The sequence below is a fragment of the Eptatretus burgeri genome, chromosome 14 (genome assembly GCF_056783735.1).
Source record: "Eptatretus burgeri isolate ZD-2024b chromosome 14, Ebu_testis_v1, whole genome shotgun sequence".
NCBI lineage: Eukaryota > Metazoa > Chordata > Myxini > Myxiniformes > Myxinidae > Eptatretus > Eptatretus burgeri.
Window position 1 is genome coordinate 27,191,423 of NC_140974.1, and position 12,389 is coordinate 27,203,811.

The 12,389-nt window shown below is 40.8% G+C and overlaps 1 protein-coding gene across 3 annotated transcripts in view; it reads right to left on the minus strand.

Annotated features, from left to right (window-relative positions):
• Positions 1–504: 504 nt before the first annotated feature.
• Positions 505–12,389, minus strand: part of LOC147012851 (plastin-2-like) — a 52,424-nt gene continuing 40,539 nt past the window's right edge. For all 3 annotated transcript variants that reach the window (XM_085854138.1, XM_085854137.1, XM_085854139.1), the window contains exons 12-16: positions 10,006–10,120; positions 9,740–9,870; positions 3,158–3,281; positions 2,927–3,051; positions 505–1,428 (exon numbers count right to left, since the gene is read on the minus strand). In XM_085854138.1, coding sequence (XP_085710264.1) covers positions 1,281–1,428; positions 2,927–3,051; positions 3,158–3,281; positions 9,740–9,870; positions 10,006–10,120 — 643 coding nt within the window. In that variant the 3' untranslated portion in view covers positions 505–1,280. The remainder of the gene's footprint in view (positions 1,429–2,926; positions 3,052–3,157; positions 3,282–9,739; positions 9,871–10,005; positions 10,121–12,389) is intronic.

The following is a 12,389-nucleotide window of genomic DNA, read 5'->3' on the forward strand; positions in this document are numbered from 1 at the left end:
CTGATGTCTGTAGACACACACACCAATTGCTTAACCAAGCTTTTCGCGTCATACATACGGGGTAACGGCCACTGCAATGATTCAGAGTGAGAACGAGATGAAATGCTCATTACCTCCATCATCATGTGAATAAGAATGAAACCACAGCTTGCAAGCATACCTGCTTAAGCATAGGTGGTGAAATATCAATGTAATGACACTTGTTCTTGAGCTGGAACACAGGTTGGTGGTAATTGGGGCTTGCTTGCAGATGATATACAATTGCTTCTGTCTGTTTGGAAGTCAAACAAAATTGAAAATAATTCCAAACAGGGATGTCAAAGGATACAAACAACAGGCATGAAGAAGTAATTTAATGTGTTTAAATAAGGTGGTGTAAAAGAGGGTGCATTAATGGTGGTAAACTTCTGAAAAAAGATATATTTTTTCTTGTTTGTATACATTGTCAAGGGTTGTCTAAGAGCTATTATTAGTATGTTGAACAGATCAAGACACAACAGGCCAAAAGGAATACTTGTATTTTATTTCAATTGAATTGTATATTTGAACGCTGGAGAACACAAATGATCTTGTTTGCACTTCCAACAACCAAGTTTAGCAGTACCTGGGCAAAATTGTACGCCGTCATGACCAATCAAATTTGCCACTCATGTTCTCAGGGCAGGGGAACTTCAAGATTAGTCTTCTTTCTCTTCTTCTTATTTTTCTTCTTCTTCCACTAAAGTCTTATGTTTTTTTTTCTCTCTCAAGACTGTAAGGTGTTCTATGAACTCTCTAGTTGATATCTGCATCAGGGGGATAAAAAGCACAAAAACTTGATGGATTTTGAGTTGCAACAAATACCCGTTCCCTATGGGAATCCAGCACGTATGCAAAATTTGGTGGAGATTGACTCAGCCATACAGGTAAAAATCATCAGCCAGCTCCTCACAATCGTGGGGCGAGTTTGTGCCGATGACTTGAGCCTGAGTACCCCCCCCCCCCAACACGTATGCAAAATTTGGTGGAGACTGGCCCACTAATGTTTTTTCTCTTGTATGATTTTCAGACATACATACAAACATAAATACATACATTGATATATAGAATTGTCATATTTTATATTGTAGGTTTTCAAAAACAATAAAAAATAAACGAGGGTTTGTGACAGGTGCATTTTGCATGTGGGAGAGATAAAACGTGATGTTCAAGATAAGGTCGTTTGTGGCTCTAATGATCCGTTTGTATAGCCAAGTGGTACTCAGGCAACCACGAGACCCTCTCCACTCTGCTCCTCAACTTCACTTTGCCAGTCGTTTGGTGTTCCTCATGGCATGGCCCATCAGGCAAGCAAACACAGTCATAATCATCTTTGGTTTGAGCTCGACGATGTCATCTGGAAGTGCGTACACACGTGCACCAATTTTGCGAGCCAGCGATATTGCGTACCTGCCGAAGAGATGAAACAGCATCCGATGGCAACAGATTGCAGGAAAAGCAAACATTTGTATCAACGACAATGGCTCTTCCTTCAGGTCCAAAATCATGACAGAATTAGCTCAATTTCTTGGATGAAGATTTTTACCGATGTTATTGGTTTCAGATTACATATGATTGTTTCACAAATTAAGAGTATCGTTGGGGATATCAAAGAAAGCATTAATTTATATGGACCATAAAGTGGTGATGGTGAAGCTACAAAGCATCGCAGTTTGTGGATTCAAATTTGGCTGGAGGCAACATTAAGGATTTGGATTCTAAATAATTGGAAACCGAGTTTGTCCCAGGAGAATCAACATGTTGCTCTCAGGAGGTCAATTAAACAGAGATGATACCTGTCCTTAAAGAAGAGGGCATAATGTCGTGCGGCTGACAGGTGGAGCAAGTTTGTACTACAGTTCCTTTTAACTAGTTTCCACGGTGGCTATTGTTATTCTTTCCCATGCAGCACGTGGCTGTGGGCTTGTATCATATTATTCTCGGAGCCCAGCTGTGCCACAGATGCATCGACTCCTATAGCTTGGAGCAGGAATTTGCAATTTGTTCTTGGTGCCAGTCATTGCTCACCTACTCTTTGCGAAGGATACCATGGGATCTTTATCGTCCACCAACTAATGCTGGCAGATGGGACACCATGCTCAACATCCAGCCAAGGGACAGTGCACACATTGATTCATTGCCCTGCCTGCACAACACCAAGATGGCAGTTTATAGCTGGGTTGGGATTCAAACTCAGGTGAGAGAGCTCAGAGCCTGGATGTATTCATGGTGGGTATGCTAACAGGATAAAGATAATTGTTTTGAGGCTTGCCCTCAAACTCTCAACCTTAAAAAACTCAAAGTTGTAAAGAGAAGATGAAAGTGTGTGTACAGGAAGCATGTGAAGGAAAGGAAGGAAGAATTTGAGCAAAACGTCGAGGGAAGTACAAGGTGAGTCATAAGTCCCAGGACAAGGTTTTAGTTGCTTATACAAGATTTGTTTAAACCATCTATTTATGCTGTTTTGTTGTTTTTTTCAGATAATACAAATAATACATGAAACCAAGTTGGCAGGCACCAGTCCATCGAGAGTGGAAGAGAGGCTGGTATCAGTGGTGTGGTACCATGAGAGGAGAAACATAAACAAGACGATGAAACGTGCAAGAACACTTCGAGGAGTGTTTTGGAAAGCCAGCACCATCAAAATCAAATCTTCCTCTTTGGGGAAAAATAGTCATTTCATACTGGAAGTGTACTAGACAGCAAGTGCAGCGGTCAACCAAAAATTCGTTATTATAAAATTATAATTGGTGAAAAATTATAAGCAGCCAAAACCGTGTCCTGGGACTTATGACTCACCCTGCAAAGAGAAATAATGAGGGAAGAAGAAGAAGCACGGCAGCTAAAGAGGAGAGATGAAAGAGTATGTCATAGGGACTGTTAGCATGAGCACAACAAAGCCACACACCTCGCATTGGCTAGTCTCTCCTCATCCTCTTTTGCACTGTACACAACAACATCTTCCTTCACAGAGCCCGGCAGCATTGCGTCGAGGAGCTCGAGCACGGGACGGGCCGTGGCCAGCTTGGGGTCCTCGGAAGGTATGAGTAGGGAGTTGTATCTGATTTTAGATTTGATTCATAAGATGTGTTGTCGATAAATTATCACATGAGGACGACTAAAATCATGTTATTGTCACCTTGAAGCTGTGGATGGAGCAGTCTTTCCCTGCACTGGCAAGAGTGTTGTTCACCCATTCCAGGATGACCTTGTCACTCACCTTATGACCTTCTCCTAGAGCCTCAAGCACATCAAATGTGTAACTGTAATAAAAACACAAAGGTTTCCTGATTCTCGTTCCAGGTAACACATGGAACAGTTAGAAGTTATATTTTAAACATTCGTAAGACTCGTTGAACATTTACATTTCCTGTTTATAAGTTTTCTATAAGTGTATTAAAAGTGATGTTTCATGCAATAAAGAAAAGCGTCAAGGTTGAATTATGTTGCCTGGGTCTCGTGGTCTATTTCAGGTCTGTATCGCTCGAGCCCTCTGGGAAGGTTTCAGTGGGAACGGCTGGCATTAGTCCCCGATGAAAGACACTGCAGCTGAAACGTTTGATCCTTTTGGCCAAAAGCTTGAGTTGGTGGTTGTGCTTTGCATTCTCCGCTCTGTGATTCTCGTAGTTTGGTGAAAACCCTCACAATGTTACCCTTGTCCCTGCATTGTTTTGTGAAGGTCTCTTTACGTAATTATTTTGTATGAAAAAAAAGAACAAAGGTAAATGCTCTCTCTTGTTGAAGTTGAAATGTTGAGTTAATTTTTCAAATATGGAAATCTATCACAAATGCTTAATCCAATGAAATAGATGAATGATGAGTAGGTAATAAAAGAAAAGGATAGACCATTTTTATTTAAGGATAGTGGGCCCATTGAGGAATAGCACAAGAGAATTGGTGGATGATGAGGGTGAGTTGGTGGGATTATTAAGTAGCTTATTTCCTTATACATTTACAAAGAGCAACTTCCAATGCTGGAGGGTATCTATCTTGGTTGGGGGAAAAGGGGGGGGGGGTGAGCAAGAGCTTTTGGAAGAGATCCATGTGAGAGTAGTGGGAGTGAAGAAACAGCTGGAAAAATTAAGGGATTGTAAATCTCCAGGGCCAGAGAATTGCATGCAAGAGTATTCAGGGAGATGGCAGAGCAGGTAAACGTAGTGTCAATGGATATCTTTAACAGCTCATTGGAGAGTACCAAATGTAACATTGTTATTTAATAAAGGATCCAGAGAAGAATTGGGGAATGATAGAACTGTTAGTTTGACTTCTTTGTTTTGTATACAAGTCGAGGCTCATGGAAGAGCCAGAACACTGAACGGATTAGGACATGACATAACAAAAGGAACAGTGGAGAGATGGGGGGGGACACCAACGGTGGAGTTTAAGTACAAAATAGAGGGAGATTTGGACAAACAATGGGTATGCGGTGGAATGGTGGCAGGGAAGGACACACTGTGTGGACGGGATGGATATAGAAGGAAACTATCAGGAAAGAAAAACTAAAAATTTGGAAGAACATGGGTGTGTGGGTAGGGGAGGGGATTAACAAGGGTAGAAAATATTATGGGGATGGTCTGAGATGGTGGTGAACCGCAGTATTGAAGACCTGGAGGAAAGAGTGAGATTGAAAAGGAGAATACACGTGTAATTTGCTTCCATAGGTCAGAAAAAAAGAGGATCAAATGAGTGGAGGTGAGTATTGATTCTGGATTCTGGTAATTTCACCAGAAGGGGGTTGATGGTGGGCAATATGTGCCCTGCAAAAAACCTGGGGGGGGGGGATGGACGAAGCATGGGAAAATCAGAGGGTGCAAGACCAGAAAGGAGGCAGTTGAAGACAGAGACCACTGACAATGAAGATGTTGAGAAAACTAGAAGGGCACTCTTCGACATTGCGACATCGCCAAATATGCCTCCACCCACATTATTACATCATTATACACAATTGTACCGAGTTTGATTTCAATCCCTGAACCCAGATTCAAAATATTAAATAATTCTGGATGCCTGACCATGCGTCTGATGAGGTTGAAATTTAAAACAAATATTCCCCATGATTACCAAGTCATAACCGTGATGCTTCACATCGATTGATGAAATTGTTGGAGAGAAAGATTTTTTTTAAGATTTTCGTTGAATCCAATATGGCTGCCAGACCATGTGATCTATTATTCGTGAAGACAATGATACCCCCAAGGCTTGGGGAACATGTGGGTGAAGTTTCCCTTGATCTGTCAAGCTGTTCTGGAGAAGAGGGTTTTTAAAGGTTTATTCTTCAAAACATCATACCAAATCACGTGACCTATGATGTCATAGGTGGAGAACGTTTTGTTCCTCATGGATAGGCGATCATACCTCTAAAGTTTCACCTCGATCTGTTCAGCCCTTTCAGAGAAGAAGATTTTTGAATGTTTTTCTGTTAAAAACAATATGGCTACCAAACCACATGACCAATGACATCATCAATTTTTTTCCCCCATACAATTTATCCCAGGATGACCCTCAAACATTTTCATACTGATCAGATAAAGTGTTTGACATATGCAATTATGACGTCATAATGAAGCCACCTATGACCACCAGAAAAAAAAATCACTCGTTTCCCATGGGGAGTACTTTACAGATGCGAAGTTTAAATTTTGGTTTCAGAGATAGAGGTCCAAAGTTTTTCCTTTTTTCCAACATGGCCACCAAACCACGTGACCTATGACATGATAATTGTCATTAAAACATTCTGCACATGTAGTCACAACTCTGGTGAAAATTGTGTCAATCGGATTTAAAAAAAGAGAGAGAATTAGCATGGACAGACATACATATGGACGTACGTACGGACAACCCAAAAACATAATACTACTGGCAACTTTGTCAGCAGAGACATAATTATAGAAGAAAAAGAGAGATGTTCAGGAAGTAAAGGTAGAAGGCAGAATAATATGTTTTCAGTTAAAGGGTTTTTTTGGTGCTGTTGTTTTGAAGCAAAGGGAATAGGATAACTTTGAAAACTCAGAAAAAAACGAAATTTTGGGGAAAAAAAGAGAAACAGAACGCAAAAACAACCTCAAAACCGAGACAGTTTAGCTCATGGCTATCCGAGAAGGCCGAGGCTACACAAAAAAACAAATTCAACAACATCGACAACAAGGTATGATTTATCTCGGAAAAAATTATATTAAAATACAAACGGCACACAGGGATGAAAAAAAAAACATGACGGATCTGGTTTAGAAAACTTAACTTCGAGATGGAAGGAGCAACTGTAGATTCGACTTACACGTGGATAAGTCCTGAACTGGAAACTTTAGTTGTCGGGAAGATGTTGGCAATGTTAATTAAATAATGAATGAGGAAACATTAAAATAAATACAGCGATGGAATGTAGTCAGCATGGATTTAACAAAGAGAGATGGTGTTCGATGAAGTCGTTTTTTGGTGTTCTATAGAGTAGTTTCTGATTGGGTGGATGAGGGAAGTGCAGTAAATGTGGTATGTCTCGACTTTAAGAAGGTATTTTATAAGGTACCACATAGGAAATTGTTAGCCAAGGTGACAGCATGTGGAGTCGCTGGTCAGGTAACTAACTAGATTGGAAACTGGATTAGTGATTGGAAGCAGAGAGTGGCTGTGAGAGGGAAGATGTCTAGCTGGGAGGATGTAAGTAGCGTGGTACATAAGGAATCTGTACTATGACCATTTGAGATCCAAACGAAGCAGAAAATTATTGGAACATTTAAGTCTGTTTTATAATTCTGTCAAACCTTTTGGGGGTAAAATCAAAGTCCAATTACTTGATTGTAAAGTGCCGTAATGGCTGGTGCGTAATTGGGACAGCCTGAAACTGTCGGCCCACGACGAGCTGGCCATGAAGCCGACCATAATTCTTCTTTTGATGAGAGACCAGGTGGGTATTCCCGTTCATCACTCCTCACTCGTGATTGTCAATCAATCAGAATTGACGGAAAGGCAATGACAGTAGGCATAGGGGCCAACCAACTGATCAACTGATACGTGTAGACATACGTGTACTTCATGCGCGCTTATCCGAGACTGCGCCGTTGGGAACGTTCCTGTATCCAGGGCCCAAGAGCAGCAATGGCGGCCCTGCATGTCAGGGTTATCGTGCATGACTCAAGGGTCAAAAACGTGCAACTGAGATTAATTGTACTTACACACTTTTACATAATTATGAAAGTTCTAAAAGTTCCCTGATATGTAGAACATCGATCTACTGGAATATATATGAGCATTGGAATATAATTGAAATTTATCATTGAAAAATTTATTGTTTTGAATACTGATTGTTTTTCTATACCTGTGTATTAACTGCACCCCCCCCCCCTGACTTTTAACTTTTTTCACCAATAAAAAAGCACGGTTGATGCACCAGAAAATACGGTAGAGAATACATAGTACAAGGGGAAATCTTGGAGCATGTCATGCCAGAGAAGGACCTGGTGATGAGTGAGGGAAGTGGGGGTGGGTGCTAACCAGACAGGGCAATATCAAGTAGCTATAGCTAACAGAGTTTTAGGTTCCATTCATAGGGGGATAAATTATAAATCAAAAGAGGTGGTGTTAACACTGCATAGAATTTAGTGAGGCCTCATCTCGACTTTTGTGTTCAGTTTTGGTTGTAATAATTATGGGTGTAATATCACTGGTGTTATTATTGCCATTTAACCACACGCAAAAACCATAACCATGCCCCAGAGTTTTTTTTTCTCACCTTTAACCCCAAACATGCACTGTGCACTGAATGCTCCACCCCGGAGCGCATGTTTTCAGAGACACCAGGCGTGCCTAGCCATCGCTTCTCTGGCAGGTTCAATAAAAAAAAGACTACTTGTTTTACTTCACAAACATATTACATGTCTATTTGTGAATCTGAGGATGTAAAATGAAGTAAAACTTGAAAAATAGAAAGATATTTTATGACATGCAGTTGTTGGTGCTGCTGTAGTGGTGGTTGTGGTGATTGTTGTTTGTGTGCTCCTTCCATGTACTTTTAAAATTTTACCTCCATCATCAAAGGTGGATGGAGGTTATGTTTTCACACCTGTCTGTCTGTCTGTCTGTCTGTGAGCGCGATATCTCAATAAGTTATGGACGGTTTCGTCAAAATTTTGTGGACTGGTTGGGCATGTGACAAGACTGAATTGATTAGATTTTGATGAAGATCCACATCCGGATACGAGAATTTTTAAGCGATTCTCCACCATTGAGACGTAGGGCCAAAAACGATATATAGTATGATATTTCAAAAAGTAGGGGACGGATTTGAAGGAAACTTAATGGATGAGTTGGGGAGGTGACAAGAACAAGCTGATTACATGTTGGTGTGTGAGAGTGGTGAAAGGTCGAATCTCCAACCGGGCCAGCCAGTGGAATACAACATGTAAACTCTTCAGCCTCGCGGAGGTACGCGCTCTACTGAGTGTTGCTTCGAGAAATATTACTATATACTATTTTGTGTGCTCTCTGTTGTCATCAAAATAATGTTCTTAAATAAGATCTTAAAAAAGAAATAATCTTCCAAAGTGTTCCTGCTGTCGAATAATAATAATAATAATAATAATAATAATTATCATAAAAACGTCACTGTTGAAACTGCTGCATTAAGCTCTAATCACGCTTCTTCTGCCTCTTTACTCCTGGAAAGAGGGCTTTCAAAACAGGGATGCTGAAGATTTTTTTTTGTTTCAAGTGAATTAATTATTAGTTTTCCAACGGTGCCATTTTTATTATTGTATGACAGCAACAACAGCAACATTAAAGTTTGAGGTCTTGCTTCTTCTTCTATCGCAGAAAGGTGGACTTCTAAAACAGGCTCTTTAAGATTAAATGGACACAAATTTTTGTTTCAAGTAAATCGATTTAGCTTTCTAACAGACATTTTTTGCGACACACGGACGGATGCTTCTCCTTTTTGTTTTATAGATTTAAATATCTGTTTCACTCGTTGCTTTATTTACACATTGATGGATCTATAATAAGTTGTTAACCATCATTATGTTATGTTCTTTATCTAGAAATTTCGCCAATTAATGATGGAAAAATTTTCATCAGTGTGTGAGTGACATGTTGAATCGACTTTTATCGACACGAACCGATTTTAAAAAACACGAATACCTGCCAGGACTACTTATAGGGAAGTGATGTTGAAAGAGGGGTTATGAGGAGGTGGAAGAGAGTGTTTAAGAGAGGATGATTCATGTTGGGTCATTAAAATGTTATTTCACTGTTCTGTACAACTCTGATTTGTAGAATGACACTTGAGTGTACTCTTGGGGTGGTGGGGTAAGGTGGGGGGGGGGTTGTCCGCACCCGATGGACCACTTGTGGATTTACAGACATGTTCTATAATGGTGTTGTATACAATATCAAGGATATAAATAAGTTATTGTTTAATATAAACCACAGTGGAACAGCAAAACTAACATGTCGAGTATTTTCATACTCCTTAACTCATGTGTTAGAAACTGGAACATTTATAAAGTTAGATTTATCATCTAGTGAGACCTAATATTTCTTTCCCAAATAAACTTTCGATTCAGGAAAAAGTAAGGAAAAAGTAACCCAAGTAATTAGTTACATCACTCAATTAATTACTGTTATGGATTACCCAAAAGTTAATGCAACTCGTAACCTCAAACAAAGACACAAACCATATCGCTGAGAACTCTGTGTATGGCGTAGACCATAAGCAGGTCGGTTGTCTTACCGCCTCATGAGCTGCCAGACAAGTGAGAGGGTGAGGGTGCGGTTCCCTTCTTGGAAGTCTTGACCTGCAACCCCAACCAGTGAAAAACCTCGCGCCTTGCCCAACTCGACAGCGTAATTGCAATTCTCGAGCTGCACGCACACACATACAAACGCGTACGAATCCAATCGGACAATGCTAGATTTTGTTTGTCAAATAATTATATTCCTTATTCTGGACTGTGACACAAGGAAGAAAAGTAAGGTGAAATGGAGGGGAGCAAAGACCTTTTTGAGGTGTGCACTGAATTTAGGGTAAGGTGGACGGTTGGCTCGAGACCACGTGATGTTGGTGCCAATCCGCTCATGGAGCTGCAGCAACACCAGGCCATCTGAGAGATCACTGGGACACAAAAGTTCATAGAAAAGGAGATCAAAGGGATGAGAGGGTTAGTATAATGTATAGTTAATGCACAGGTGTTATGCTGTAGTTCAACTCTAACAACAATAACCATTCATTTCATGCTGTGAGGCGCATAGAGCTGCCAAAGCAGTTCCATTGGCGACAGATGGGTCATCACTCCAACGTAGGATACTCAAACATCTTATTATCCCAGTAAGCTGGTCCTCATTTTGCCAACTTCTGAAGGATGTCAGGCTGAGTCAACCCACCTGGTGTTATTTCAACAGTTTGACAGGGGCTCAAACTCAAGACACAAAGATCTTAAGCCAGCCACCTTAACGGTTAAGCCATCACCAAGCATAGTTCGACTATAAGGTGCTGAGGATAGTATTCCGAAAATGAAAATTTGTGAATTTTATTATGTTTTGCTTTGATTAATTGGAACGAATGATGATGCAATGAATTATTGTTATTATGGAACTTGAGATTTAGTACATGCATGATTATTATTTTTTTGCAATAAAATCGTTTAATATTGGTAATGTTAAGTGAGAATTAGTAAAATGCGAACGAGGTTGATAATTATAATAAAGTCGGACCATGGAATAGTGGATAAGTCCAGGCAGAAAGGGCATGCCTTGACAAACTTGGTTTCGGAGCCCGTGGACAGCCGTGTGATTGGCCCTTGAAGGGCGAAGGTGTACTTAGAATGCTCGACCTAAAATTGCTTGAACCAGCGAGAGACGAGGACCGAGAGATTCACACATCATCGACAAAGGGAGGAAGCAGATCAAGGACGAGAAGGGCACTTGGTAGAGCGCATACCTCCGTCAGGCTGATTAGTTTACGTTTTCTATCCTACTGATAGGCCGGATCTGGATCGAAGTTGAACTAAAATTTAATTGGATTGTTCTTGTCACCTAACCAAATCATCCACCAAGTTTTATCCGAATCTGTCCATAACTTTTTGAGATATCCTGCTCTGTGTCATTTTTTTAGCCCAATCTCTCAATGGTGAGAAATCACTTAAAAATTTATCCGATCCACATTCGGATCCTGATCTTCACCAAAATCGAATCATTTTGTCGGTGTGACATACCCAATCTCTCCACAACTTTTTGAGATATATTGCTCACAAACAAGCAAACAAACAAAGACACACAGACAGGGGTGAAAACACAACCTTGATCCACCTTCGGCGGCAGAGGTAAAAATAGAAGTTGGTGAAATCACTTTGTTAGGATCGTATCGAGTCATGCTTGGGAGAGTCATCGTTTGTGTCATAATCAGGGGTAGGCAGGGTGGTGGGAGGTGGGGGGGGGGGATTCTCCCTCGAAAATCAGGATCTTTCATACTCGGCATTCATCGGAGTCTCGGCCTCAGTTGGGGCTGACTCAGCCATCTGAAGCATCCTTTTTTAGGGCATGCTGTTTCTGTATCATGATGATTCATCACAGTGAGGTGGAAGTGATTCCCCACGGTGAGGCTGACGTCATGAATCTACACCGAAAGACGCTAAACAAATCACCGTTTCTCAGCATCATTGAGCTACACAGATTGAATAACACTGTCTTATGGTGGCGCTTTGTCATCCGGTTCACAATTATCTTTGTCCTAAATTAGTTGCAATTGCCTCCACTGCTTCGTAAACCGTCAAGTCATTCATTGCGTGAAATATATAATCTCAAACTCAAGAATCAAATCAATTTTGATGAAGATCAGATTCTGGATCCGCATCCCCCCCCTGCCATCACATAGTGTGACTGCTGCCCTGGTTTCAGGAGTCAAAGTTAGTGAACTGATGCTTTTGCATGCATGCTTAATTCAGGATGGGCTGAAGGCAATCTGGGTAAATTACGATTTAAAGAGTTTGCTTTTGAGCACAGACCTTGCGGCATAAGTCCTGTGTTACAATAGTTTGGTTAAATGGCTCTGTTTTATCCAACTGCTTGGAATCCAGCCCACAACTAGCTGTGACTCATGGTGTGGTTGCTGCCTTCTTGGACATGGTCACTCGAGTGCTCCTCAGGGTAGTCGCAATCTGCAAGCGTGCGCCAACATATTCAAAAGGAGAAGATAACTTGCCATTATTTTTAAGGAGGAAACAAGAAAATAAAGAAAGGATTGTTAGTGGATGAGGTAAGGATTGGTCTTGTTTTTCCTTTCCAGGTGAAATGGACAGGTTTTAGTGGTCAAATAAATGTGTCACCTGTTTGATTTGGTCAATGGCACACCCTGTTTTCACACACATGGAAGGATAACCTGAGTG